The 27,530-nt window shown below is 49.4% G+C and overlaps 1 protein-coding gene across 2 annotated transcripts; it reads left to right on the top strand.

The window, feature by feature from the left end:
- On the top strand, positions 1 to 25,715 carry SNTA1 (syntrophin alpha 1). Of its 2 annotated transcripts, none has more exons than XM_065892529.1 (8): positions 1 to 310; positions 3,493 to 3,678; positions 18,233 to 18,437; positions 21,589 to 21,796; positions 21,946 to 22,076; positions 24,265 to 24,461; positions 25,173 to 25,360; positions 25,445 to 25,715. In XM_065892529.1, the coding sequence occupies exons 1-8, from the start codon at positions 1 to 3 to the stop codon at positions 25,535 to 25,537; spliced, it is 1,518 nt and encodes a 505-aa protein (XP_065748601.1). In that variant the 3' UTR covers positions 25,538 to 25,715. The 2 variants fall into 2 exon arrangements, with proteins under 2 accessions (XP_065748601.1, XP_065748602.1); XM_065892530.1 differs by having other exon boundaries at positions 25,448 to 25,537.
- The last annotated feature ends 1,815 nt before the right edge of the window (positions 25,716 to 27,530 follow it).

The following is a 27,530-nucleotide window of genomic DNA, read 5'->3' as shown; positions in this document are numbered from 1 at the left end:
ATGGCGTCAGGCAGGCGTGCCCCGCGCACTGGGCTGCTGGAACTGCGCGCCGGGGCGGGCTCGGGGGCTGGAGGCGACCGGTGGCAGCGGGTGCTGCTCAGTCTAGAGGAGGACGCGCTGACCGTGAGCCCCGCCGATGGCGAGCCCGGCCCGGAGCCCGGTGCCCAGCGCGAGCCGGAGCCCACGCAGCTGAACGGCGCCGCCGAACCGGGCGCCAAGTCCCCGCCGCTGCCGGAGGCGCTGCTGCTCCAGCGGCGCCGCGTGACGGTGCGCAAGGCCGACGCCGGCGGGCTGGGTATCAGCATTAAAGGTGGGCGCGGGGCCACCGAGGGCACGGGTCGTGGTGTCTGTGGGACCGCCGAGGGCGCAGAGGTCGCGGGGGCTGGCAGCGTATTGAGGACATGGAGTTGGATGGCTTCTGTCTGGGGGTAAGGGCGTCTGAGAGGACAGAGGGAACCGAGAGCACCAGGAGCATCAAGGTCGGAGAGGGCTTTGAGGTCTCAGTCAGGAGGCACAGGTGTGGAGGGCGTTGGGGACTCACCAAGGACACTCCCCACGTGAGTGGGGAGTTCTGTGTGGAGGCAAAGAGATCTGAGACTGGTTGCCTAGTCTAGGGTTGCATGGCGATCAAGAACAACAGGGACCCCAGGAGAGCAAAGGATGGAGAAAGGAGACTGAGGCCTGGGGTGCTACTAGGGCAGGGAGGGGAAGTCTTCAAGACAAAACCGAGGTGGGAGGGAGGAGTAAGGCCTGGAGTAGGAAGCATGGCTGGTGGGGAGATTGGAGACTAGCTGGAGGCGCAAGCTGGGCTGGGCTCACAGACAGGGGGCCAGAAAGGACCTAGAAATCTGAGGACCTAGAAAGGCTGTGGACCTAGGTGAAGAGCCCTAACAGCTGGGTTTGAGTTTCCTGATCTGACCATTTCCACCTTCCGAAGGATTGAGATGGGCTCTCAGCCCCCAGTACTGACAGCTTTCTTTAGGGGGCAACCCAGACTGAAGTCGAGAATCAGCTGTGTGAACTTAGACAAGTCATTTCCCATCTCTGGACCTCAGTTTCCTCAACTATATAATGAGGGTAATGGTAGAATTGGGATGTTTCTATGAAAACAGGAGTCCAAAGTACTCACCCTGCCAACACATAGTAGGTGCCTGGAGAATTATGGCTGTTAGATGAGAGGAAGAATAGAGGTCACGAGAGACTCCCAAAGTAACTAACCTCGTGCTAAAAAAACTGCACACCCCAGCTGTTGGGTTCACCATTCCTTCCTGAAGGGGTGGGGATGATGGTGACTTGGCTACCACTGTGTGCCAAGTGCTGTGCCCAGTACTCTAGGCTCAGGACCCACTTCATCCTGGCAACAAGTACTAAAAGGTAGGAAGCATAATCCTTTTAGTAGGTGAAGAAACTGAGACGCAGAAAAGTAAAATGGTTTTCCCAGGATCACACAGTCAGTGAGCGACAGAGCTGGGATTTGAACCTCAGTTATGAGGCCCCTAGAGAGTGTCCAGAGGAGTCGGTTCTTCCCCTTGGAAGGGCAAACTTCCATGCAGCCAACCAAAGGGATCTAAAAAGGGAAAATGGGAAAGCCAGGGAGTGGGCACCAGTTTTGCCTTCAAACTCCGGCATGGGATAGGGCAACAGATCAATCCAGAAATTGTACACTCAATGTGTTAAAACAGGAAGGAACTTAGAGTTCATACAGAGTTCCATTTTGCAGATGGACAAACTGAGTCTTGGAGAGGAGGGGGACTTTCCAAGGTCACATAAAGTTACCTCCTAGCGTCATACTTCCAGGTGGGAGTAGGGGTACTTTTTAGAGGTGTCAGGGGAATACCAGCTCCATTCAGTTCTTCATGTATGGAGACTGGGCTCCTGTTGCGACATTGACCTTTCCTTTAGGGTCCAGCCCAGCCCAGGCATCCAAGAATAATCATGGATTCAAACTGAACTGAAGTCCCTAATTTCAGGCAGAAGAGGGCAGATAGATATAAATAGAAACTCCTTCCTTTCCTAGGTCTCACACTCTGTGTGGTGCAATGAACAAACTGTTGGGCCTGTGTGGGGGTCTGGAGAGGCATTCCAGTCCTACTTCTGCCACCAGTTTGTTGGGTGACATTGGAATTATGACCTGGGCCACTTGTTCCTCATCTTTGAGGATGGAGCACTAGTGTGATACCTGAGGGCCTTGCAGTCTACCATAGAGTTAAGAGTGTTGGTTCTGGAGCCAGGAGACCTAGGTTCAAATACTGGCTTTGCCGCTAACCAGCTGGGTGACCTTGGGCAAGGGGCTTCTCTCCACACTTCAATTTTCCCAGTAGGAATCTGAGCATGCCTGTGTGACTGGGGTGTTGTGGAGATGCAGCGAGACAAGATTGAAAGCATTTAGCATGGTGTTATTACTGTTATTACTGTTTCTGATTTTAAAAGGACATTCAAGAATTTAGAAATAAAGCCATGTGGTAAAATGTATTAGTTTTTTTTTTGGCTGCGTTGGGTCTTTGTTGCTGTGCATGGGCTTCCTCTAGTTGTGGTGAGCAGGGGCTACTCCTTGTTGTGGTGCGTGGGCTTCTCATTGCCGTGGCTTCTCTTGTTGTGGAGCACGGGCTCTAGGTGTTCAGTAGTTGTGGCGTGTGGGCTCAGTAGTTGTGGCTTGCAGGCTAAGTAGTTGTGACACGCGGGCTTAGTTACTCTGTGGCATGTGGGATCTTCCCGGACCAGGGCTCAAACTCATGTCCGTTGCATTGGCAGGCAGATTCTTAACCACTGCACCACCAGGGAAGTCCCCAGATAGGCCTTTGAAATCTCTAGAATCTAAGGCCTTGGTTTCTAGCCTGGATCCTAGGTTGTAAAGCTTTCTGATTGCTAAAGAGATCCTTCGTGGCCATAGCAATAGCTGACTTCTATCTTTTTTTTTTTTTTTTTTTTTTTTTTGCGGTACGCAGGCCTCTCACTGTTGTGGCCTCTCCCATTGCGGAGCACAGGCTCCGGACACGCAGGCTCAGTGACCATGGCTCACAGGTCCAGCCGCTCCGCAGCATGTGGGATCTTCCCGGACCGGGCATGAACCCGTGTCCCCTGCCTTGGCAGGCGGACTGTCAACCACTGCACCACCAGGGAAGCCCTCTATCTTTATTCTTGATTAGAGGCTATCAGTGGGTTCCCCCATTATGGGAAAATTGCTTAAAATCCAAAATAAAATAAGAAAAAAGTTTCTGAAGCACCTTGTAAGTTACTCAAACACTGGTGAACACCCAAAGCATTTAACCAAAAGATCCATTATAATATTATAAATCTAGAAAATGACTTGCAAGAGTTATTAGTGTCCTAAATTCTAAGGCTCTTTTCTGAGATTCTCTTTACTCTCCACTCCCCATTTCCCAGCACTGGTTTGGACATGGTGAGAGACCTTCAGAAATAATTTTGCCTCGATGTGACTCGCAAGTGTTGGAGTGTCTGCCTCAGTTTCTTCCTCTTTCCGTGCTTGTGCAGGGGGCCGAGAGAACAAGATGCCTATTCTCATTTCCAAGATCTTCAAGGGCCTGGCAGCCGACCAGACGGAGGCCCTCTTTGTAGGGGATGCCATCCTGTCCGTGAATGGGGAAGACCTTTCCTCTGCCACCCATGATGAGGCGGTGCAAGTCCTAAAGAAGACAGGCAAAGAAGTGGTGCTTGAGGGTAAGTATTGGGGAACCCAGGGGTGTTCAGTTCTTCCCTACCTTCCCCAGGCCTCATGCAGTATGGGCTGGGAGGTGGGCAGGGTTGAAAACAGAAACAGAACTTGGGGATCCGCGTTGAGACAGCAAGGGCAGTGGCAGCAGAGCTGGCCCAGAGCCAGGCTGACCTGGCTTTCATTTCCTCTCTCCCACTCCCTAGCTCTGTGGCCTTGGACGAGTCACCTCATTCCCCTGAGCCTTACTTTCCTCATCTGTAGGGCAGGGATGTAACTTCTGCCTTACTGGGCTGTGGAAGTAGGACAAAAGGTCCATGGCAGGCAGGATCTGCCACCCAGTGAGTGACTCAGGGGAAGAGAAGGGCGGGGACTGGCAAAGGGGCGGCTAAGATTCTTTCCTGAGGAGCCAGGGGAGCTCTCAACTCTGAGTTCTCCTAAAACCCTGAGACCCATCTTGCTTTGGGAGGGGACTTGGCCTTTATGTAGCAGGACATCAAATACTTCCAGCTAGGCTCAGAGAGGAGTATTATTTTTGGGCGGGGGGGACTTGGTGTCTCCCCTCCACTATCCCGTCACTGTGTGGTCTTAGATGAGACCTTGGCTTTCTCCGGGCCTCAGTTTCCCATAGGTTGTTACAGTCTCTTGCTGGGGTGGTCCCACTTCTGCCTTTTGCCAGCTCTGTCAGGAGGTTTCTGCTCTGCTCAGCCCTTTCATCAAACTCCACTCTGTGGGATAGGGAGGGTAGGAGGGAGATGCAAGAGGGAGGGGATATGGGGATATATGTATACATATAGCTGATTCACTGTTATACAGCAGAAAGTAACACAACATTGTAAAGCAATTATACTCCAATAAAGATGTTAAAAAAACCCAAAAACCAAACCCCAAAAAAAACTCCACTCTCTCAGTTCCAGAAGCCATGGGGGCCTGAAGAATGTGTCTTTGGCTCCTGGCCCAGAACAGGCACACGGAGGTGGCGGGGGCTGATGGAGAATGCCATGGCTGGTGAAGCTGCGGAGCTGAGCCCCAGGCCCAGATCCTGATAGGTTGCCTTTGTGTCCCCAAAGAGGTCTCCAAGAGGCCACAGAGACAAACAGGCTCTGGATCCCTGGGTGATCTTTGGCATTCTTGACCTAAATTCTCTATTGTTTTGTTTTATTTTATTTTTACATTTTATTATCTATTTAAATGTACTGTGTGTCTATTTAAATGCTACTGTTGCATTTTAAAAATATATACTGAAAGCTGACTCTGCAGTATTGGTCCCTAAAAGCTTAAGTATATCAATCATATTTTAACAGCAAAATTAAATAACAAGATCACACATTAATGATATGGATATAGGAGACTTTCCCTCCCATATGCCTCATCACTCTGATATTTATAGCCAGTAATGCAGTTTAAACAGTTGAAATTCATCAAAATGTCATATTTTGGTTGACTTGAAAAGCTCTTTTAGTCTCTGCTGTTTGAAAGTTTAGTCCATGGATGGTATAATTTCTACTGTAGACACATTTCTGATCCACGCCAAGGTCCCCTTCACCTCCTCATCTTTAGGTAAAGAATGTCTCTATCTGCCTTCTCAGTGTGGATCATTCTGAGAGGGTAGCATCTCTGAGTGTTAGACGTTTGAAGCATCTCCTGGTTTCGGGGCTAATACCCAAGCTTTCTACCTCATTTACTCCATTCCTTCCTCACTAAAGCCAAGAAGCATTTCCAGAAACCTACTATGTACCTGATTTGCAGAGCATTGGGTCAGAAGCTAAAGCAGACCCGGCCCTTCCTGAAGGAGCCCACCAGTGAGTGGGGGAGACAAAATATGAACACTGCCTTCTCCACACAAACTATTTAAAAATCAGCGTCTAAAATCCTGTCTGCTCTGTAATTAATCTGGCCTTAGGCAAGACCCTCGTCTTCTCTGGGGCTCAGTTTTCATATCTGTTGGGGTTAAGCTAGATCAGAGATGACCAACAGCTTTCATTTTGAGTGTTAGCTTCCTTGGTGGCTACTGAGAGTTCCATATTTGGAAAGATTGGGAGGTCTTATCTGGACTCAGCAGAAAGGAGCTGGAATTGATTAGCAATGTCTGTTGCACATAGAGTAGGGAAGAGAAATACCATGTGTAACATCCCAGGACTGAGGATTTCCAGCACTTATGTTCTCTAAGACTTTCATAGGCCAAGAGCTTTCCTTGGCAAACGCTGCCCCAGGCTGCTGGATGGAGCCTGGCCTGCCTCTTGCCCAGCATAGGATTTGGCACAAGGTAGGCACTCTATAAATGTTAGTGACTCCCCTCCTGTCCCGTAGCATTTATATAGAATTTGTATTATTTCCTCCTTAAATGTTTGGTAGCATTCTCCAGGGAAGCTACCTTTACAGAAAGGTTTTTTTGTTTTTTTGTTTTGCCACACTGCGCAGCATGTGGGATCTTAGTTCCCCTACCAGGGATCGAACCCTGGACCCCTGCAGTGAAAGTGCGGAGTCCTAACCACTGGACCGCCAGGGAATTCCCGATTTTAATGTCTTTAATAAGGCAATTTAGATGATCTGTTTTTTCTCTTTTCTTGGTAGTTTATGTCTTGCAAGGAATTTGTCCATTTCATCTAACTTGTCAAATTTCTCAGCATAAAGTTGTTTATAATCTTCTGGTATTTTTCCTCCCTTTTGGATGACAGCCCTCTCCTGCTTTCTTTTTCTCTCCTCCTCCCTTTGTACTGCTCTACTCAGTGGTTTCAAAGGGACTCTCAGTCTCGTGGGGCAGATAGCTGAGCAAACCTACCAGATCACCATCCTGTCACAGGTGTTTAGATGGGGTCTGCGCAGGGATTGGAGGAGGCAGGTGGTCAGGAAAGACTTCCTGGAGGAGGGGATGCTGGCACTTTATGAACGATAAGCAGATGTGGGTATGGGGTGGCGAAAGGGCATTCCGGGAAGGGGAGCTGTGTGAGCAAAACCACGAAGGGGTGAAATGACTTGACTTACCTGGGGAGTTGCCTGGGAAGTAATTCAGCTTTATCTGAGCCTAGGGGTGAGGAAGGGAGTGGAGAAAGAGAGGGCTATTCAGACTGACAGATTCTGCAGGGCCTTGAGTGCCAGACTAAAGGAATTTGGAGGGAAACAGAGCGGTTAAAGGGTTTTCAGCAGAGGCTCACATGGTCAGCTCTGGGCTTTACAGCATCAACCTGGTTTGGAGGGAGGCAACTGTAGATGCAGAATGGCAACAAAGAGGCTGGGGCCACGAACAGGAGGGCGATGGTGGTGGTTTGACCCAAGCAGGTTTGAAAAAAAAGAGGAGTCTCGAGGTTGTAGCCTTCATGTTAGTTTTTTCCCAGCTTTTTCTTAGTTGAAGTCTCTGTCTGAGCTGCTCTCCAGCAGGCTTGTAGGAGGTAATTCCACCCAGTGGGGGCGAGCACTGGCATCAAGACTCTTTGAATCGCATGGGTGATCTGAAAAGCCTGGAGGACATGAGGGATCTAGGATGCTGGGTTGTGACTGGTCCTTGAGATTTGGGGGAGTTTGTGGAGACTGGGCAGCTGCGCCAGTCTGGAGCCAGAGCTCCTGGAAGCCTCTCTGGGCTTAGGATCCTCCCAAGCACCCAATCACTGGTCACATTGTTCAGAACTTCCCTGGCCTCATCCCACTTCTAAGACCACCTCCAAGGGCCCATGGCCTGTCCTTTGGATGTGAACTTGGCAGGGCAGCTGGGCATCTTTCCTGAGGTCTGGGGCTTGTTGGGTACAGAGCTTCCTGAGAACATCCTAGAAGAAAAGATGTCACTAGCAAACTGCTGTTGCCAGCCAGAACCCTACTTCCCTGGCCTAAGTCAGGGGCTCAGCTGGGTATCAGCAACCCCAGCCTGCCTTCTAGACCTTTTCCTCTCTGAGGGCAGGAGTTTGCACAAGTGTCTTGAGCCTATTCTCAGCTATAGCGATGTATTTGTGACCAGAGTCTGGGCCCAAGCTGACAGCCAACACGCCTCTGTCTGCTGCTTAGAGAGGCCCATTGTGTGCAAGGATCTGGAAGCAGGGCCAGCCTGGGCCCTTGGAGATCAGGCCTGGGGGAAAAGGGAGGGACAGCCAAATGCCTCCCCTCCCTCCACCTGCAGTGAGGCTGACAAGACACAGGTAACAGGGAGCCTGTGATGCATTAAAAAATAATACTAAAGGACAAAAATGAATAAAGCCAATTTTAGTACTTTGTACAAAGTAGAGAAGGTTCACCCCACACAAAGATCAGGCTTTTAAAAGATACAGGCATGGGACTTCCCTGGTGGTGCAGTGGTTAAGAATCTGCATGCCAGTGCAGGGGACACAGGTTCGAGCCCTGGTCTGGGAAGATCCCACATGCCACAGAGCAACTAAGCCCGTGAGCCACAACTACTGAGCCCGCACTCCTGGAGCCGGTGCTCCACAACAGGAGAAGCCACCGCAATGAGAAGCCCACGCACAGCAACGCAACTAGAGAAAGCCCACGCACAGCAACGAAGACCCAACGCAGCCAAAAATAAATACATTTATTAAAAAAAAAAGATACAGGCATAGAGTAGTATGTACATAAAAGACACAGAGAATAGTAGGAATTGCTATAATCCCTGTTTTACAGACAAAGTCACCAAGATTTGTTAAGAATAAATAACTTTCTGCAAGACATACAACTAATAAATTGGCTGACTCAGAATTCAAAACTAGGTCTGTCTGATTGCAGAGGCCACTATTGACTCTGCCTTGGATAATACCTACCTCTCATAGTTGTTTGCAACATAAAAAAATAATGCATGTAACATGCTGGGACCAGTGTGCATAAGTAGGCACTCATTTATTTTATTTGCTATTTATAAGGATGAGACAATGCATTTGAGGTTTATGGCACAATTCCACACAGTAAGCGTTTGATAAATGTCAACCTTTGTCGTCATCACATCAGCAGCAGCATTTTTGTTTTCTCCAGTAAACCTGAAGGTCTCTGCAGGCAGGAGTCATGTGTAGTTTGCCTCAGAGCCCCAAGCCTGGCACCAAGCCCAGCACACATTAGATGTTGGTGAGTTTGGGGGGAATGATCACCTAGGGGACATCCCTGACCGTTTCTACTTTGCCTTTAACCTCCTCAAATGCAGTTCACTTTCCTAAATGTTTAAGATGGGGCTTAAGGCTCAAGCTGGGCTTGACTGACCCCTGAGAGTTTCCACTGTGAGTCCTCAGAACTCCAAGGCCAGCCCCCTGTCAGCTCATTGCCTGGGAGATGGACACTGCCAAGTGTCCTGCCTGAAATTTGGCTTAATACATCACCACTGTCAAAAGTGGGATGTTATTAATGGATGCAGCTAATTTGAGGCCACTCCATGTAGCTTAGCCGAGTGATGCTGTGCCTGAGAGTTGCCTGAGGGACCTGTGTCCTGGGAACAGAGGCATGAATGGAGCCCCCGTCCAGTCCTCCCATGGCTGCAAAGACCTGTTGTTCTAATCATTGTTCTCAAGAAAACATTAATTTGGCTGCACACCCATACGGCTTGGGGCCATGTGAGTCCCCACAGACAAAACTTGGCTTAATTCAGTCCTGGCCTGTTCCCTGGATCTTTGATTAAAATGCTTGTGGGGCTCTGGAGGCAGGTTTTGGCCTTGATTAGCTATGTGAGCTTGGCTGCTGGTGGTGGTGGTGGAAATTATAATGATAATGATAAGAATGTTAATGATAGTGATGGTATGTCTGCTGTTTAATGAGCACCTACAGTGTGCTGGATACTGTGCTAGGTGCCTTCCATGTGCTTTCTTGTTGCATCCTCAAAACTACCCTTATGATTCAAGGTCCATTATTCATTCCATTCTACAGGTGAGAACACTGAAACTCAGAGAGGTGAAGCTTTTGCCCGAGGTCACACAGGGGCAGAGATGGAATTTGAGGTCAGATCTGTCAGATGTCAAAACCCATATTCTTAAATTTTTTTAAAAAATTAATTAATTTATTTATTATTAATTTATTTTTTGGCTGCGTTGGGTCTTCCTTGTTGCATGTGGGCTTTCTCTAGTTGCGGCGAGTGGGGGCTGCTCTTCGTTGCAGTGCACGGGTTTCTCATTGCGGTGGTTTCTCTTGTGGAGCACGGGCTCCAGGCACGCAGGCTTCAGTAATTGTGGCGCAGGGGCTTAGTTGGTCCGCGGCATGTGGTATCTTCCCCGACCAGGGTTCGAACCCCTGTCCCCTGCTCTTGGCAGGCGGATTTTTTTTTTTTTTTTTTTGTGGTACACGGGCCTCTCACTGTTGTGGCCTCTCCCGTTGTGGAGCACAGGCTCCGGACGCGCAGGCTCAGCGGCCATGGCTCACGGGTGCAGCTGCTCCGCGGCATGTGGGATCCTCCCGGACTGGGGCACGAACCCGCGTCCCCTGCATCAGCAGGCGGACTCTCAACCACTGCACCACCAGGGAAGCCCTTTTTTTTGTTTTTAACAAAAGTTTATTCTTAAATGTACAGTATGTTCCAAGACAACACTTCATTCTAGCTATAGGTAGCAACAGATGTTATGGCAGAGAATCCAGATGTTTAAACAGGAATGGAATTAATGATCATCATTGCCTCAGACACAAGGGGTAGATTACTTTTTGCCAGATTTCCTTTTTTTGCAGATTTATTTATTACTTATTTATTTATTTAATTTTATTTTTGGCTGCATCGGGTCTTAGTTGCAGCATGCGGGATCTTCGTTGAGGCATGTGGGATCCTTTGTTGTGGCACGCGGGCTTCTCTCTAGTTGTGGTGCGTGGGCTCCAGGGCACGTGGGCTCTGTAGTTTGCAGCTCTCTGTGCGAGCTCAGTAGTTGTGACGCACAGGCTTAGTTGCCCCGCGGCATGTGGGATCTTAGTTCCCTGACCAGGGATTGAACCCGTGTCCTCTGCATTGTAAGGTGGAGTCTTTATCACTGACCACCAGGCAAGTCCCTACCAGATTTCTTAATTCTTAATTTCTTAATTAATTTCTTAATTTCTTAATCTTAATTTCTTAATTCTTAATTCTTAATTCCACCTGTGGTCAGGTGGAATTTCCCCAGGGCTTCGCTTTTAGCTCCTCAAGTTTCTTCTGCTCCTTCTTCTGTTTCTGCTTGAATTGCCTTCAGGGGCTTCTTGCCACCTTTGTGGCCCAACATGGCACCTGCCGCCCCTTCCCCAGACCCTGATGGTATATTTTTGAAAAATAGAGTTTAAAAAAATGTGAAAAGTAATATATCCTTAATTAAAAAAACAAACAGGAGAGTGTAAAGCAATTATCTTCTCATACCCATGGCTAATATTTTCACACACTTCCAGAGAAAGGTTTCCATATTTGTTTTTATCATTGAACAAGTTGAGGACCTCTTTCCAACTCAGCACATGTAGCTCTGTTTCATTCTCTTTATTATTATTATTTTTTAAAATAAATTTATTTATTTATTTTTGGCTGTGTTTGGGTCTTTGTTGCTGCGTGCGGACTTTCTCTAGTTGCGGCTAGCGGGGGCTACTCTTCGTTGCAGTACGCGGGCTTCTCATTGTGGTGGCTTCTCTTGTTGCGGAGCATGGGCTCTAGGTGCGTGGGCTTCAGTAATTGCAGCACGCAGCCTCAGTAGTTGTGGCTCGTGGGCTCTAGAGTGCAGGCTCAGTAGTTGTGGTGCACAGACTTAGTTGCTCTGTGGCATATGGGATCTTCCTGGACCAGGGCTCGAACCCGTGTCCCATGCATTGGCAGGCGGATTCTTACTTAACCACTGTGCCACCAGGGAAGTCCTCATTCTCTTAAATGGTTGCATAATATCCCATTATTGGGATTCAGACATTCATCTCACAAATATTTATTGAACCCTTGCTCTATGCGAAGACTCGATGTAAGGCACTGGGGATGTAGCCGTGAACAGGACTGAGTGGTCTGCCAGAAACTCAACTTTTAAAAATAAAAATAATTTATTTGGCTGTACTGGGTCTTAGTTGCAGCACACAGGATCTTCGTTGGCATGCAGGATCTTTTGTTGCAGCTCACGGGCTTCTCTCTAGTTGTGAGATGGCGCGTGGGCTTAGTTTCCCCACGGCATGTGAGATCTTAGTTCCCCCAGCAGGGATTGAACCCGCATGCCCTGCATGGAAGGCAGATTTTCAACCACTGGACCACCAGGGAAGTCCTGAGCTCACTTCTTGTATTTAGCAACCCCTATTCATGGGATTCAAGTTGCTCCTGGTCTCTTGTGCCATAGACAATGATGCCATGACCCCTCTATGCACCTGTGAACCTTTATCTGAAGGGGATTCCTGCAAAGCGTATTGCAAGTTCAAAGTGTTCTTGTGCCTTTAGGATCTTGATAGATGGTGCCCCCTATACTGTACAAGGGTGTGGAAGGTCAGATTTTATGCCCCAGAGTGTGGCAATCCAGGCAGCTCTGCTGCAAGGCCTGCCAGTGGCTGGGAACTATGTATAGTCCAGCCTTGCTGGACCAGCAGGACCTCAAAGATCATCCAGAGCCCGTTGGAATGCCAAGTCCTCTCCTCAGCATCCTGGGTGGGCAGGTGGGCAGCTTGGACTTGAATCCTCACGATGCCTTACTCAGAAAGCTGGCGTATCAGTGCCAATTATATAGGCAAGCAAACTGAGACTCAGAGAGACTGTGGGACTTGCCAAGGCCGGAGAGTAAGCGTCAGGGCCTGGATTGAAATCTTTGTCTGTCTGTCTGTCATGACATCCTGTGCTCATCCCCTTATACTGTCATACTAAGAATAGTAGCAGAAATAATAACCACACTGCTATTTATTGAAGACCTATTCTATGCCAGGCAGGACAAAGTGCTTTACAAGTATTGAATCTCAGTATGTTAGGAGATAGATATATTTTACTCCCATTATAAAGATGAAGATGTAGAGGCTCACAGAAGTCAAGTCACTTGTCCATGGTCACAGAGCAAGGAAGTTAAACCCAAGCCTGCCTCACTCTAGAGCCCAATTCAATGTTGTCTCCATCCTGAGAAGCCCCAGGCTTGTCAATATTCATTTATTTAACACATTTCTTATTTACTGAATACCTGGTATATGTCAGGTACTATTATTGATGCTGGAGATACCCTAAAAAGCAAGGAAACATGTCCCTGCCTTCATGGAACTGACATTTTGGTTAGAGGAGAGAGGCTGTAGACTAGTAAGCAAATGGATAGATCATGTAATTTCAGGCAGGGGCAAGTAAATGAGCACCCGCTGAACAGACAAGGAACAGCTTGAGCTTAGGGGACAGGCTTTAGCCAAGACTCAAAGCCAAGACATTCAGTCATAAACATTTATTGAGCACTGGGATGAGTACTGGGGATACTGTGTTGAGCCAGAACAGATGTATCCCCTTCTCTCTGCAACACATATGTTCCCTCCCAATTGTCCTGGGCCAGGCAAATGGTCCTGCCTTGCCTCTGTTCCTTGCATTTCTAGTGGAATCTATTCCTGGCTCCTTGGGGTCAGGGCTGGCTTCTCTCCTTGGCAGAGCTGGCAGTCGGGGCCTCTGGAAGGGGCAGGGTGTCCTGTGTCTGTTTCAACTTTCCTGAGGAGGAAGGGCCCACGTATCTGCTTTACCAGGCTCCTGGGCCAGAGGTTTGGCTGGGGAGGGTGTGGACACCAGTTGGGTCTATCCTTGGGGTCTCAAGAATGCTGGCCACAGGGTCATGGTCCTGCCCTCAGCTCTCTAGGACACTGCCTTTGGGCAGCCCCGCCCTGCCTGGCTGGGTGACTCAGGCAGAAATCAGAGCAGGGAGGAGGCCTCAGAGCTGGGCTATTTATGGCCACACTCTGGGGGCCCCAGCACCCCACCCCCACTCTGGGACAGGCTGTTTGGTTGGTGAAATACAAGCCGTGTTTCAGACACCAGCTGGTATGCTGTCCATCTATAGCATGTTCCTGTGGGAGAGGAGAAGGAGGACCCACTTCTGGGATGGCCTGGGTGAGCAGGGCCTCTGGTAGTTTCTCTGGCTTCAAAGGTGACAAATATTCATTTGCTGAGCACGTAGCATCGGAGATCCCTGCTGGATTCTGGGGGGTACAGAGACGAGTCAGTCAGGGTCCCTGCCTTCACAGTGCTCCCAGCCTGGAGGAGAACACGGACTCCCACATGGACACATAGGGAAGTGGGGTCTAGGGGACTGTGGAGGTGGTGGGCGTGGAGGTTCCAGAGCGGGTATCTGGGAAGGTTTCCTAGAGAGGCGATGTGTGAGCTGAGTCAGGACCTTCTGGGCTGTGGCACCTTCTCCCGCCTGCTGAACGAACCTGTCCTGCCCTGGCGTTCATTTCTCCATTCACAGAGCACTGACTCTGGGTTCGAATCAAGCCCGGTTTCTGTCTTCTAGGAGCTCCCAGTTTGGTGCGAGAGACAGCCCCAACACACAAAATCACAGCAGAGTTCTAAGTGTGGGCGGAACCTGTGTCATATGTTTTATATCATCTTATTTAATTATAACGTCTCTCTGAGGTACACATCATTATGCAGATTGAGGGCCAGAGAGGTGAATTACCTCGTCCATGATCACATAGCTAGACAGAGCTGGAATTCAAATCCTAGAGTGCCTGTCTCCAAACCATGTGCTAAGGGCATTCTGTGCAGGGAGAACTGCATTTTTAAAGGCATTTGGAAGCTCCTACAGCTTCTGAGAGCTCTGAGGAGGTCAGTATAATTGGATTAGAGGCGAGACTGGGGATGTGGCAGGAGGTAAAGTCAGCAAGGTAGGCAGGACTCAGGTCCTGGAGAGCCTTGCAGTTGGGTGAAGAGTGCAGGGAGCCAGAGCATGGCTTTGAGCAGGGGAGGGACGTAGTTAATTATAGTAGGGAGATATATCAGTTGCAGCCTGAGTCAGAGTCGGGGGAATGGGTGGGTGCTGTATTAGTTAGGATGCTTTTGTCTGCAAGTAACAGGAACCCAATTCAAAGAGGTTTAAACATTGAAGAAAATACGTTTTCTTCCAGAATACATAAAGTCAGCATGACTCCAGGGTGGATTAATTTAAGGATTCACCATCCTCAGTGTGTGGACCCCAATCCTGGGGTCAAAGTGACTATCATCGGTTTAGGACCAACTCCCCCCCTCCCAGCAACTTCTAAAGGCTAAAGAGGAAGGGAAGGGAGTATATTTTCCCTCACAGCTCATTGGACAGAATTGTATCATCTGTTCCTTTCTAAGCTAATCACGAGCAAGAGGGATGGAATGATCATGATTTGCTTTGACCAGTCAAGATTTTCCCCCTGGGCTGGGGAGAAGCCCAGCCTTTTGGGCTCTGGGTTCTGTTAGCAAGGAAAAAAAAAAGTAGGGGAATGGTTTGGCTGTCAGGTAGGCTGTGATGTGTCCCACCTCTATTGCCCCTTGAGGCATAATCCTGGGGTAAGTCATTGCTGTAATGGTGAGGATGTGTCATTTTTAGTCTTAGTTCCCAATCTTCAGACCTAGGCTTAGCTCTCTCAGAAAAATCTGCTCTTGTTTTCAATGTAACTTCTCTTCCAACCCCAATAGGGCTTGTAACTCCCTCTCACTGTCACCCCTGTTTGCCTTGGATCCTATCTGAGCCTCAGGGTCAGTCTCCTGCAACAGAAATAGCTTCTTATGTGGTTCTTCCAGGGAGCTGGGCCAAGAACTGCTTCCCCACCCGTTCCTGGTCTGTCCGCTCACAGGCAGAGCATACTGACTGGGCCTTGACTGCAGACATCAGATGGCTAGCAAGCCAGATGGCCATGGGAGTAGAGGTGGCTGAGAGGAGAGGAAGAGAGGCTGCCCAAGGGCTAGCGGGCATAGGTACTATTCAGTAGGGCAGCAGAGGGGACAGCCTGGCTGGGAGAAGAGAGACCAGTGCTCGGGCAAGACTTTTAACCACTTTGATGTACACACTGTCCTTCTAGCAGCTCATTTTTAGAGATAGGAGACTGCTGCTCATCAGAATTGGGCACAGTCCAGATGCTGGGACAGGTGTGGCAGACACTACTGGTTGTCTGTCTTCCAACCATTTCCCCTTCTTCCATGCTACCAGAGCTTTAATTGGGTGGGAATATGCTTAGCCCTAGAGGCTGAATTGTGATTGGTCTAAATAAATCGTGACTATTCACTCTTACTAATGATTTGCTAGAAGTTGGCATGCAGCCCAGTCAGGCCAATGAGATATAAGGCTTCATGGAAATATTTACCTCTCTGATAGGAGGGAGATGTGAGGAGACGGCCCTTTTTCTGCCTGCCTCCTCCCTTCTTGCTTTGGGTTTTGTCATGTAAGGAATGATTAGCTTGAGCCTGTTGCAACCAGCCTGTGGTCATGAGGGGAAGGCCAGAGAATGGCAGAGATCCAATGGCAGAGAGGCCTATCCAGGATCCAATGTCATTGAGCCGCTGAACCAATCGTGAAATTGCCTTCCTCTAGACTTCTTGTTACATGAAATCATAAATATCTTTATTGCTTAAGGCACTGTTATCATATATTCTATTATTTGCAGCCAAACTCAACTAACTGATAGAATAAGAATGCCAAAATGTTTTATTATCAGTTAGCTTTGATTGATTGGTTATGGCTGCCATAGAACACTATGATTGATTTGTGATGGCTTCCTTGAGCAAGGGATAAACAAGTGGTAGCTCAAGTGTCACATGTTTACCATCCCAGTCCTACCTAGAGCCAGTCCAACACCTGGCACATATTAGGTGCTCAAGAAAACTGACTTGTCTCTGAAACTCTTCTCCCACCAAGCTCTTCTCGGATCAACCCTGTCATCATGTTGCCTTTCACTTCTAGCTGCCCTTTGTTACTGACATCTTCCTTTTGTCAAAAGGCATGGAATCCAGGCCCCAATCAAGACTCTTTCGGTTGCAAATATCATAACTCCTGTTGGAATGGCAGTCTGACTTTCTAAATGAGGAGTATCAGAAACCAGAACATTAGCAGATGCCTGGCAGGGCTTTCCCTCTGTCTCTCAACATGCATCTCCACTGATTTTCTCTCCCTACAAATTAGCTCTCTCTTCTCTGTCCTCACTGCAGAAGGTGGTTGCCCCTATAGCTTTCAAGTGTGCTCAAGACATTAGTGTAGGATCTCTCAACAGTCTCAATTTGGGTAACCTAGTGTGGGTAAGGGGTTGACCCCTGGTCCAGCTAGCATAGCCAGGAGAGCAGGATCACATATCAGAACATGACTTTATGGGTCATTTGGGCAGAGGAACTGAATAAAAAGTTCAGTTCCTCTGAATTTTGTACCAGCCACATTTCAAGTACGCAATAGCTACATGTGGCTAGTGGCTACTGTGTTGGACAGTGTATACAGAGAACGTTTTCATAATCATAGAAATCATTGTCTCTGTTGGACAATGCTATTCTAGAAGGAGTCCACTATACTCACTCAGTGATGACTGGTCAGAGCTAAGAGGGCCTCTAGACATCATATTGGTTAGGGTACAAGTTGTGCTGCTGTAACCAGATCCCCATAAAATACTATGGCTTATATATAATAGAGGCTCCTTGCTTTCTTATGTAACAGTTCAAGCCTGACATGGCAGTCCAAAGTCTCAGCATCCATTTATTTCTGTTTGTTAGTCAGCCTTTTAGAGTGTGGCTCATGTTCTCCTGGTCAAGATGGTGCCCCAGCAGTCAGTGTTCTAGCCAGCTCAACCTGTCAAGGGAAAAGACAGGGAAAGGAAGGGCGTGCCCCTTTCTTTTTTCTTTTAAATTTATTTATTTATTTATTTATTTTTGGCTGCACTGGTTCTTTGCTGCTTCGCGCAGGCTTTCTCTAGTTGTGGCGAGCAGGGGCTACTCTTCGTTGGGGAGCATGGGCTTCTCATTGCGGTGGCTTCTCTTGTTGCGGAGCACGGGCTCTAGGCGTGTGGGCTTCAGTAGTTGCAGCACATGGGCTCAGTAGTTGTGGCACACGGGCTTAGTTGCTCCGCGGCATGTAGGATCTTCCCAGACCAGGGCGTGCCCCTTTCTTTAATTGGCAGAACTTGGTAGCTGTGCACATCTCTTCTGCTGTCATCCTATTGGCCAGACTTGGTCAAATGGGCACTTATAGCTGCAAGGGAACCTAGAAAATGAAGTCTTAAGATGGAAGTTTATGACTATCTTGGAGGAAAATTAGCAGCCTCCATCATAGGACTATCTCATGCAGCCCCTCCTTTTTGCAGATGAGAAGACTGAAGAGATAGAGGCAAACAATGGGACAGCGGCAGAGCAATCACATCTTCTGTCTCCCAGTGCTCTCTCACTGCCTTGCTGCAGCTGTTGCCCATTCCCTTTAAGCAGCCGTCCTGAAGCTCTAAACCCTTAAACTTAAGTGGTTAGAACTTAGTTATGTGGCCACACCTAGCTGCAAAGGAGGCTGGGAAATGTCGTCTTTCTTCCAAGTGGCCATGTGTCTATAAACCAAGGGAAAAGTGAGAGAATGGATGGTGGCATGCATCCAGAATTTTCTACCATGCTTCCCTGTCCGAGACTTTAGCCTAGAGGAGGATAGTGATAGTGGACATAAATTAAACTTTTAATGAATTAGTGACAATTGTGATGTGTGCTACGTGGGAGCCCATGTCACAGTGGTAACTGCTGACCTCTCCCCTAACCAGTCAAGTACATGAAAGAGGTCTCACCATATTTCAAGAACTCTGCCAGTGGGACCTCGGTTGGCTGGGACTCGCCTCCTGCCTCACCCCTTCAGCGGCAGCCTTCCTCCCCTGGCCTCCCACCCCGGGACCTCCATGATGCCAAACACATGTCCTTGAAGATGGCATATGTCTCGAGGAGGTGCACCCCCACTGACCCGGAGACCAGGTAAGCCTGGCGTAGGGGGCAACTCAGACAGACATGCCCTCGTGTTAGGTAGTGGGGCCAAAGGAAAGATTCCCTTGTGTTGCAGAGTGACAAGCACGATGCACAGACGTAGCAGGTGCTTAAGAAATGTTTGCTGAATGGATGCAAGGGTGAAGTTATAGGGATGATAGTGTGCTTTGCTTCTCTCTTCTCCCTCTGGGCAGTTCACATCTGAGGAGGAACTTGGTCTGCCAAGGAGCCCTGGATTCCAGTCTTGGTTCTCCTTGAACTAGTCCCTTTTCCTCACTAACCTTTAGATTCCCCTTTGTGAAACAAGGATATCGGACTCAGTGATCCCCTCAAGTCTCTTCTAACTCTGCTGAGGTTCTGAGATGTCTGGTAACGTTTGTGTCAGGGCCGTGGAAAGTTGCCATTCCTCACATCTGCGCAGCCTTTAACACCGATGATAAGATTGATACCAGCCAACATTACTGAGTGTTTATCACGCACAACTTAACTGTCACAGCAACCCTACAGGCAAAGTCCTATTATTTCACCCCCATTTTGTAGATGAGGACAGAGAAAGTAACCTGCCCGAGATCACACAACCTGGAAGGAATGGAGCTTGCCTCATTTCCAGGTAGCCCTCTCTGCTTCAGAAGCTTCAGGGGCTTGAGTGATGATGGTGGTGAATGCAGTCTATGTTGATTAAACGCGGTGTGCAGTATTGGGGTGGTGTGTATATGGCTTGGGCATAAAAGGCTTGTGCTGTGGGTCCTAGTTACAGCTGAGGTTCAATGCCAGACCAATGCCTAGCATTGCCCTGAAGGGCTGATTAATGTTCAGCATCCGTATCTCCTGGCCCTGCTTGTTGCCCCAGCCCCAGCCTGCCCCCATGAGGCAAGAACTAGGTCACTTACAGGTGCTCCACTAAAGGGGCCTTGTGTTGGGTGAAGGTGAGGTGGTGTCAGTCCTTCCTGAGACTCATAGAACTTTAGGTTAATTGTGGATCCCAGCCTGATCCCAGACATCACCTGAAGCATGTGTGTACCTATATTTCTATGTGTGTCTACATGTAGATGGCATTTAAATACAAGCGTTTGTGGGCATATGTGAGCATTTGCATGGGCAGGGGTGTAGATTTGTGCATATGTGTTTGTGTGTGTTTGTGTTAATATTTGTATGTGTATACTCATGTATGTACATGTGCCTGATTTGTGTACGTATGTGTAACTTGAATATAACTGGGTTTCCATATCAGCACAATATCCCAGTCAAAGGAACACAATCTGGTAACCAAAATGTGATGAAAAATATTTCAAACTTTTACTTAGTGTTAGGATTACATTGGGCTGCAAGTATCAGAAACCCCAGCATGAAATGGCTTAATAAATGAAGAGTTAATTTTTCCACATGTTTAAAAAGAAGTCCAGCGGTCAGCTGTTTAGGCTGCTGTTGCTGCTCAACAATGCCCTCAAGGCATCAGGCTTCCAGCTTCCTTTTTTTATTTTTATTTAAAAAATTTTTTTTTCGCCCGCACGACATGGCTTGTGGGATTCTAATTCCCCGACCAGGGATTGAACCCGTGCCCTTGGCAGTGACAGTGCGGAGTCCTAACCACTGGACTGCCAGGGAATTCCCCTTCTGCCATCTTTATTGTGGATTTTCTTCTTCCTGGAAGCAGGATGGTGGCTGCATCTCCAAGCATGTGTCCATATTCCAGACAGGAAGAAGGCAAAGGACAAAGGAACTTTTCTCCTGGTATTTTGTTCTATTGCTGCATAACAAGCCAGCCAAAAATTTAGTGGCTTAGAAGATAACAGTTTATTATTTTTCACAATTCTGTAATCTGGGCTGGATCAGCCGGCCAGTTCTGTTCTGTGTGGTATCTGCTGGGCATGGAAGTCCAAGATGGCTGTTTCACCCACGTGCCAGCTGGGGTGGCTGGAACAGCTAGAGGCTGGCTAAGCATTCCTCTTTCAGTATGACCTTTCTATGTGGCTGGCTTGTTCTTCTCAGGGTGGGTGGCCTCGGGCTAGTTGGATTTCATGATGGCTTGGGAATGCCGGAATGGCACTTCTGCCACATTTTATTTGTCAGACCAAGTCACAAGGCCAAGTAGAGGAGAAAGAAGGTTCACCTCTTGATGAGAGAGGTGCACCGTGTGTACAGGGAGGGATGAATTTGGTGGAGGCCACCTTTGGAAACTAACTACCACAGCTGGGAACGCTTTACCTTTCATTTGGGAAGGGACGCCCTCCCCAGAGCCTTCTCTCTCTCATTGGTCAGAACTGGGTCGATGGCCAGGGCTAGCTGCAAGGGAGCTCTGTAGTGGAGGAAGGCAGAGGTGGAGGGCATTGGAATGGATGTGTGTGAGCCGTTCTCCAGTTTCTGACCCACTTCACTGTTTACAGAAAAGCCAAAGGGGAGTGAATCTTTAATGCCCCACAGAACATTTGAAAGTCCTCTCCCTGTCACTAACTCCTCTTGTACCTCCCTGAAACCTTTCCCCCACACTTACTTGTGTGGCTTTTTATCTCCCTGCCCTTTTCCCTTCTCCATTCCCCAGCTCTTTTTTTTTTTTTTTTTTTTTCCCACATCGCGGATCTTAGTTCCCCAGCCAGGGATCGAACTCGTGCCCCCTGCATTGGAAGCATGGAGTCCTAAGCATCAGACTGCTAGGGAAGTTCCCTGCCCCCAACCTCTTTTTATGTAGACCATCTCAGGCTACCAAGCCTCTTCAGTTGCTGTGTCCACACCCCTACCCCGTCAGTGCGTTACTTTGGTTCTGTACCACAAAGGAGAACCTGGGAGATGGCCCAGCAAGACAGTCCTTCTCCTTAGAAACCAGGAGGACAGGGCAAAATCATGAATCCTCACACAGTGATAATTTTGGTCCCCGTCACACATGTTTGAGTGTGTTTGTGTGTATATGCCTATGTGTGTGTGTGTGAGATAGTCTCTTATCCTGAGATAAGGTAGATAAGCCCCATGAGGCTCCAACAACTGTGGCTGGAGCCCTGTAGCGAGTGTCGCTCCTGATTCTGTCATGGACATCCCCTGTGGTTTCTTCTGGTTTTGTGGTAGATGGGGTTTCCTGGGCCAGATTTCAGGGTTGGGTACCTGCAGCCCAGTGGACGGGCCCTCCCCTCCACCTCATTTGTGCCTGCAGGTATCTGGAGATCTGTTCAGCAGATGGCCGGGACACCCTCTTCCTGAGGGCTAAGGATGAGGCTAGCGCCAGGTCGTGGGCAGCTGCCATCCAAGCCCAGGTCAACGCTCTGATGCCCTGGGTCAAGGACGAGCTGCAGGCGCTGCTGTCAGCCACCAGCACAGCCGGGAGCCAGGACATCAAGCAGATCGGCTGGCTGACTGAGCAGGTGCCTGCAGGGCCCGGGACCTATCCTCCCCACTCTTCCCTTGTCCTGGCGCTGACCCAAATCCCATTGCCCCTCACTGCCTCACCCCTCCCTGGCCCTCTGACCTCTCCCCTCTCCGTCCCTCCTCACTGCTGCCTTGCCTCCTGCAGCTGCCCAGTGGGGGCAGAGCACCCACCTTGGCCCTGCTGACCGAAAAGGAGCTGCTCCTCTACTGCTGCCTCCCCCAGACCCGTGAGGCCCTGAGCCGGCCGGCCCGTACTGCCCCGCTCATCACCACCAGGTATCTGCGGACAGGCAGGACTGCGTGTCCCACCCAGAGCTTGGGGAGCGATGCTCTAGATGGACCTCAGAAGCTGGGGATTCCAGCCCTATCCTGCCCTGAGTTATTCCCCAGGTGGCCTGAAGCGAGTCTCTGCCTTGTCTGGGCCCTGGTTTCCTCATCTGTAAAATGGGGGCTTGGAACAGAAGGATATGAGGTCCCACCAGTCACTCATTCATTGATGCCTACTCTGCCCAACCTTGTGCTGTGTGGTTCAGGAGACAGAGAGCCCCCAGAGGCTCCGCCCTCAGGGAGTCCCCAGCCTGGCGGGGGACACTGACCCAGGAACAGACTTTAGGATGCAGAGTTGTAGGAACCACTTAACTCTACCTGGCCTGGTGGGGGAAGTCTTCGGGCAGAAGGTGACATTTGAGCTGGACTTTGACAGATGAGTAGAAGTTTGCTATTTAAGAAAGGCTGGAAAAGCATCTCACACAGAGGGAACAACATAGTCAACGGTACAGAGGCATGAAGGGCTCTCGCACGTTCATGGAGCTGTGAGTGTGCTATAATCAGTTTGTAGACTCTCTGCAGGAAATGGAGAGGCAGGGAGTTGGCAGGGCCTGATCTTGCGGAGCCTCTATTGGCTGGTTAAGGAATGTTAGCCTTATCTTAAGAGCTGGGGCAGAGTTGAAGAGTTTGAGCCTGGGAGTGAGGTGGCTCTTTGGGTTGTGTTTTTTTTTTTTTTTTCTGCGGTATGCGGGCCTCTCACCCTTGTGGTCTCTCCCGTTGCGGGGCACAGGCTCTGGACGCGCAGGCCCAGCGGCCATGGCTCACGGGCCCAGCCGCTCCGCGGCACATGGGATCCTCCCGGACCGGGGCATGACCCGTGTCCCCTGCATCGGCAGGCGGACTCCCAACCCCTGCGCCACCAGGGAAGCCCTGGGTTGTGTTTTAAAAGAATCCATGTTGCTGCCACCTGGAAAATACGCTTGGGGTGGGTGGGTGGGAGCATTCATGCAGGAGAGCTGGTGGAGGTGGGTGGAGGCAGCAGATGGAGAAGAAAGGCCGCATTTGCATTGGAAAACACATGGGTGGTAAAATCAACCAGGCTTAGTACTCACCAGATGGGGAGGGTGAGGGAGGTGTCCGGATGAATGGATGAATGGGAGGTTTGGAGCTTGTGTCTGGGGGAGCAGTGGGACTGGGGGTGGGAGTGCAAAGGGAGGAGGTCAGAGCAAGACACTGAGTTGAGTCCAGAGTGTGCGAGGGACAGGTAGGGAGCTTGGGTAGGAAACTTGGAGACTTGTGGGTCTGTAGTTTAGGGCTGCAAAGTAGGGGATTGGGTATCAGAAGCAGCTCCAAGGGGGAATGAAGCTACGAGAGAAAGTATGTGGAGTGAGGAGCAAAGAGGGCTAAGGGACAGAACTCTGGGGTCTGCTGCCCGGAGAGGGGCATTGAACTGCCCAAGGTTACACAGCAAGTGAGAGTCAAGCTGCGGGGTCTCGGCCCTTGTTGTCCATGTCTCCTCACTCTGGGCTGGGCTCTGGCGTACGTGTCAGGAGCCTGCTGCCTACCAGGGATAAGCAGGTCATGAATTGCCTGCCTAATTAAGTGATTCATTAATTCAGGTCACAAATGTTTACTGAGCACCTACTATATGTCAGGCATTGTTTTAGTTGCTGGGAATATAGTGGCGAACAATTAGACAAAAATGTGTACCCTAGATGATATTCTGGAGAAAAAGACAAAAGCCAACCAAAACAGTGAAAAGTAATTATAACTTCTGGTACCATAAAGAAAAGTAAGGCTAGTGAGTGATAGGGAGGGGTGCCATTTTAGACAGAGAGGTCAGGGAAGCCTTCTCAGAGGAGATGGCACTTGAGCAAAGGTCTGAAGGAAGTGAGGGAGAGAGCAATGTAGATAATCAGGGAAGCGTGTGCTCGGCAGAGGGAACCGCAGAGGTGCTGAGGCAGGAGTGTGCTTGGCGTGTCTGAAGACACCAGAATGGTTGGAGCCGAGGGAGCAAGGGGACGGGTGGCAGGAGATGGTCTCCTGTGAGTCAATCAGTGGCTGTCTGGAAGTCCTGTCCCCACATTAGGTGGTAAAAGAGTCGCAGGGTCCCTTCCCAGGTAACCACCCTCATGGTCCAGAACTACCTCCCTGCTGCCTGAGGCCTCATGCTTAGCCCTCTGCCCCCTGCCCCCAGGCTGGTGCACTCAGGCCCCTCCAAGGGCTCCTTGTCCTACGATGCAGAGCTCTCTTTTGCCCTGCGCACGGGTACGCGCCACGGTGTGGACACTCACCTGTTCAGCGTGGAGTCACCGCAGGAGCTGGCTGCCTGGACCCGCCAGCTGGTGGATGGCTGTCACCGGGCTGCTGAGGGTGTGCAGGAGGTGTCGACAGGTGGGCTGGGTGGATCTGGGAGTGCCTTTCTGGTAACAAACCTCTTATCCCCAGGGGCATTCAAGTTTCCTTCTTTAGGGTGCTTCAGGAGGGGGAGAGAGAGTGGGATTTGGGGTCTCTGAGGGCCCTCTGTTTTGGATGTGCAGGTGCCCTGGTAGGTAGTGAGACTCTTTTCCCAGGGGTTTTCTTGTGCCGGCTTTGTGACTCTGCTGGTGAGGATATGAGAGATGGCACTTGGAGTAGGGTTGCCAGAAAAAATACAGGACACTCACTTAGATTTGAATTTCAGGTAAAACAACAAATAATGTTTTGGTCTAAGTATGTCCAAATGATCCATCGCTTATCTGAAATTCACATTTAACTGGGCAAGTCTACAGGCCTCTAAGGTCTCCAAAGGCCATGCTTGGTGGGTCTGCTGATGCATTTATAGGGAGTGGGCCTCCTGTCCAAAGCAGAGTTGAAGCTCCCCCTTTCCACCTTGGCTGCTGGCAGTGGGACTGGAAGTGGGGTATAGGTTTTCTGCCTGCTCATCCTTCTGTATTTCAGAGCGTGGGTGACTCTATACAGGGTGGGTGTACAAATGGCATTGACAGTGAGCCTCCCACCTCCAGTGGCATTCAAGTTCCGCTTTTGGAGCTGCCAGTGGGGATTGGAGGTAGGGCTTGCGGTCTCTGAGGTGTCGCTGTGCCCATGCCCACACCCTCCTCACAGCCTGCACATGGAACGGCCGTCCCTGCAGCCTCTCTGTGCATATTGACAAAGGCTTCACACTGTGGGCGGCTGAGCCAGGTGCGGCCCAAGTTGTGCTGCTCCAACAACCCTTTGAGAAGCTGCAGATGTCCTCCGACGATGGTGCCAGTCTCCTTTTCCTGGACTTCGGGGGCGCTGAAGGAGAGATTGTGAGTGGAGGGGCTGGGGGGTGATGCTGTCCGGGGGCCCAGGCTGGATGGGGCTCCTGACCCTTCTCTCCGTCCACCCTGCAGCAGCTGGACCTGCATTCATGCCCCAAAACAATGGTCTTCATCATCCACTCCTTCCTCTCGGCCAAAGTCACCCGTCTGGGGCTCTTAGCCTAGAGGTCGTCAGATGCATTAGCCCTGAAGAGGGGGTGTCCACCACATGGCCTGACCTGGCCCTCCGCTGATTGCCTGCTTACCACTGGGCTGAGGGAAGGGAGAGGAAAGGAACAAGGAGGCAGAGACCCAGCCCCTGAGAGAGGCTGGGACCCAGACTCAGGACACAGTGGATCCTGCCAGTGATGTGGTAGCCTCCCTGCTGCTCCCCCCACCCACACCAGTGCCTTTTGTGGAGAGATATTTTGTGTACGCAGAAGCCATTCCGAGCCCGGGACCTGCCCCTCTGGGGATCTTGACCCTAGCTGACAACTGCCAGGCCTCCCAGGGGCCCCTAAACTGTCCCCAGAGGCCCCATCTGAAGCTGGAGTTCCCTGGGGTCTGTGTCAAGAGAAAGAGGAGGAGCCTTTCTGTTCATTTCTCCCATCAGCTCTACCACCTTGAGGCATCTGGTTTTTCTCTTCATCCTCTCTCTCTCATCCTTAGTCTCGGATAAATAAACGGCCTGTGAGTACATAGGCAGCCTGGCCCAGTGTCTGTGGTTTGTACCTTGGCCTGTGGGTGCTGTAGTGGCCCCTGTAGTTGCAAGAGGGACCAGACCCAGGACTGGAGCCCCTTTCCCTAGAGAAGAGCAGACCTTTAACCACAGGGCCAAAAAAGAATCTATTGGTTATCTACTATTGCATAACAAATTACCCCCAAATTTCACAGCTTAAAGCAGTGAACATTTATTTTTTTTCCAGTTCTGTGGATTAGGAATTTGAGAGGGGCTAAGCTGGGTTGTTCTTGCCTCAGGGTCTTTCATGAGGATATAGTCGAGGTGTCTGCTGCACTCATCTGAAGGCTTGACTGGGGCTAGAGGATCTGTTTCCAATATTTTTCACTTATGGATGTTGGCAGGAAGCCCTAGTTCCTCACCACATGGGCCTAACTATAGGGCTGCTTGAGTGTGCTCATGACAAGGAGGTTGGCTTCACCCAGAGTGAGTGACACAGAAGAGAGGACCAAGAGGGGTCCACAATGCCTCTTATCACCCAGTCTTGGATGTCACATACTGTCACTTTTGCTTTATTCTATTCATTAGAAGTGAGTCACTAATTCCAGCCCACGCTCAAGGGGAGGGGAATTAGGCTCCACCTCTTGAAGAAAGGAATGTCAAAGAATTTGTGGACCTATTTTATGTATTTATTTAAACATTTTTTTTGTGTGGACCTATTTTAAAACCATCATAGAGAGCCTCTCGCTCCTTTCCTACAGAAGGGAGGGCGCTTGGAGTGTGCTTCGTGGAATGTTTCTTTGGAATCTGTACCATGCAGCTGGCTGCATATGAGCCCCAGTTGCTTGCGCTGTCCAGAAAAATTACCGTGATGACAGTAACGATAGCTTACATTTAGAGAGTGCTTGCTATGTGCTAGGCACTGTACATACATTTCCTCATTGGATCCTCACCATGTATCTATGTTGATAGGCACGGCAGTCTCCATTACACAGGTAAGAAAACGGGGGCTCAGAACAGGAGAGTGACTTGCCCAAAGTCACACAGCTATGAAATGTCTGAGCTTGATTCAAACTAGGTTTTTCTGACTGCAGAGTCCTTGTTCACCTTAGAGACTTTCTGGCCCTGCACCATCCACTAGAAATATAATGCAAGCCACATTTGTAATTACCAATTTTCTAGTAGCCATATTTTTAAAAGTAAGAAAAAATAGATGAAAATAATTTTAATAATAAATTTTATTTAACCCAGTAGATCCAAAATGTTACCACTTCAACACATATTATCAAAATTCATTAATGAAATGTTTTACATTCTTTTTCTCATACTGTCTTTGAAATCTGGTGTGTATTTTATACCTACAGCACATCTCTATTCAGATACCAAATTTTCACTGGAAACCTTTGATTGGTATTTAGATTTCATAAAGTTTCCAGTTGAAAAAATTAGATTCCCATAATCAGGTATTTCCAAATGTACTAAGGTTTTCCAATAACTGAA

This window comes from Phocoena phocoena, chromosome 15 (assembly GCF_963924675.1).
Source record: "Phocoena phocoena chromosome 15, mPhoPho1.1, whole genome shotgun sequence".
NCBI lineage: Eukaryota > Metazoa > Chordata > Mammalia > Artiodactyla > Phocoenidae > Phocoena > Phocoena phocoena.
This window is presented reverse-complemented; position numbering and strand designations above follow the sequence as displayed.